General features: G+C 38.2%; 1 protein-coding gene across 1 annotated transcript in view; it reads right to left on the bottom strand.

Moving 5' to 3' along the window:
• Window positions 1-1,601, bottom strand: part of RAB2A (RAB2A, member RAS oncogene family) — a 49,633-nt gene that overhangs the window by 8,779 nt on the left and 39,253 nt on the right. The window contains exon 7 of the mRNA XM_015812376.1: window positions 430-498. Within this exon, the coding sequence (XP_015667862.1) occupies window positions 430-498 (69 nt within the window). The remainder of the gene's footprint in view (window positions 1-429; window positions 499-1,601) is intronic.

Here is a 1,601-nt window from a genome sequence, read left to right as displayed (position 1 = left end):
GCCCCCCCCCCCCCCCCCGTCCTGTGAATCCTGTTGCAAGATGATACTGCATCTATAGGCTTTCATCTCAGGAGACATATATGAAACGTGAGGGAATTCATTCTGTCCATCAGTATCAGTTATTATATTCTATGCAAAACAGCTTTGCTTGACACCATGTTCCATTGAAACTTGAAATCTGCAGTTGCTTTCTGGACCTGATTTTCTTTGTTTTCCAGAGAACAAAATTCTTCAGGATAGGCATGACAACTATATAAAATACAGGTTCAAAAACTAGGGATTTCAGTACATTTTCCATCGTTGTACTAAGTCCAAAGTAAGATGGTTCTTAATCCAAGAAATGCATATGATTATTTTTCTCTTGCACATCTATTTTTTTTAAATGTATTTTATACTCACAGACTAAATGCTAATATTTGGAAAACCTACCTCATTATTAATGTCAAAAACTCCTTCCTGTATTTTTTCATAGATTTCCTTTGCTGTGTTAATAAATGCCTGAAAGAAAATGGAGATGTTTGAAATAAATACAAAATATATTTCATTTACTTTTTCAATAGCTTATTATATGTTTGTCAATCTTAGAAACCTTTTTGCTTAACAACCAAGTTGCCGGTAAACAAGGATTACCTGTTCTGTTAGTCAGCAATAACCTTTCACCTGTTCAGTCTTCTTCTAGTTTTTTGATGAAAGTGGAATTCTTGATTTGGAGGTTCTCTGAATCCTGAGAAATTTCAACACTGCTAGTTCCAATGAACTAGTTTGATAGTAATTCCCAAGTTACTAATAAAATCTAGTGATAGCTTTAAGATCTTTTCAAATGTTTAACTGATTGATGTATAGATAAGACAGCATCAACAAGCAAAGCAAATTAATCTGTCCAACCAGCAGAGAATCAAGCACTATTTTCAAAAAAAAGTTTCCTATGAACTATGCTACTTATTTACAAACAAAGGAATAGTAAGCTTCTAGAATGCATAATATTGACACCCCAGTTGAGGAGAGAGAGGAAGAGGAAAGATTCTGCAATATAAATATATATATGTGAGGAGGACTTGATGGATAGATTATTAGAACAATGTGAGGTTAAAAAAAATGCTACTCTACCTTATTCCAGGTGATATTCTTTGACCATCTAGCCCAGGGTATCAAACTCAATCGCATCAAGGGCTGTATCGTGACATCTCGGGATTTGTTTTGCCGGGGTGGGTGTGGCCTGCATGGGCCGCATATTTGACATGCCTGATCTATCCTATTATGATATGACTTTGCAGACCTTCTAAAGGAACTCAAGCAGAGCTCTTTCATGTCACCAACTATTTATTCTTTTGTAGCACAGCAGGGTAAGACAAATTAGTTGTGCGAAAAGGGATGTAGGGGACACTTTTTGCCTTCTTGCCTTAATATTTATGTGAAGCCGCTGGGGGAGATCATTCGTGGCTTTGGGGTGGATTTCCATCAGTACGCTGATGATACTCAGCTGTACATTTCCACCCCAGGCCACCCCAACGATGCCCTTGACGTGATGGCCCGTTGCCTGGAGGCCGTAAGGGTCTGGATGGGGAGGAACAGACTCAGGCTCAACCCTTCCAAGACCAAGT

This window comes from Protobothrops mucrosquamatus, unplaced genomic scaffold, assembly GCF_001527695.2.
Source record: "Protobothrops mucrosquamatus isolate PMUCROS unplaced genomic scaffold, P.Mucros_1.0 scaffold79, whole genome shotgun sequence".
In the NCBI taxonomy this organism is placed as follows: domain Eukaryota; kingdom Metazoa; phylum Chordata; class Lepidosauria; order Squamata; family Viperidae; genus Protobothrops; species Protobothrops mucrosquamatus.
Note: the sequence above shows the minus strand (reverse complement) of the source record. Positions and strands in the feature narration are given on the sequence as shown.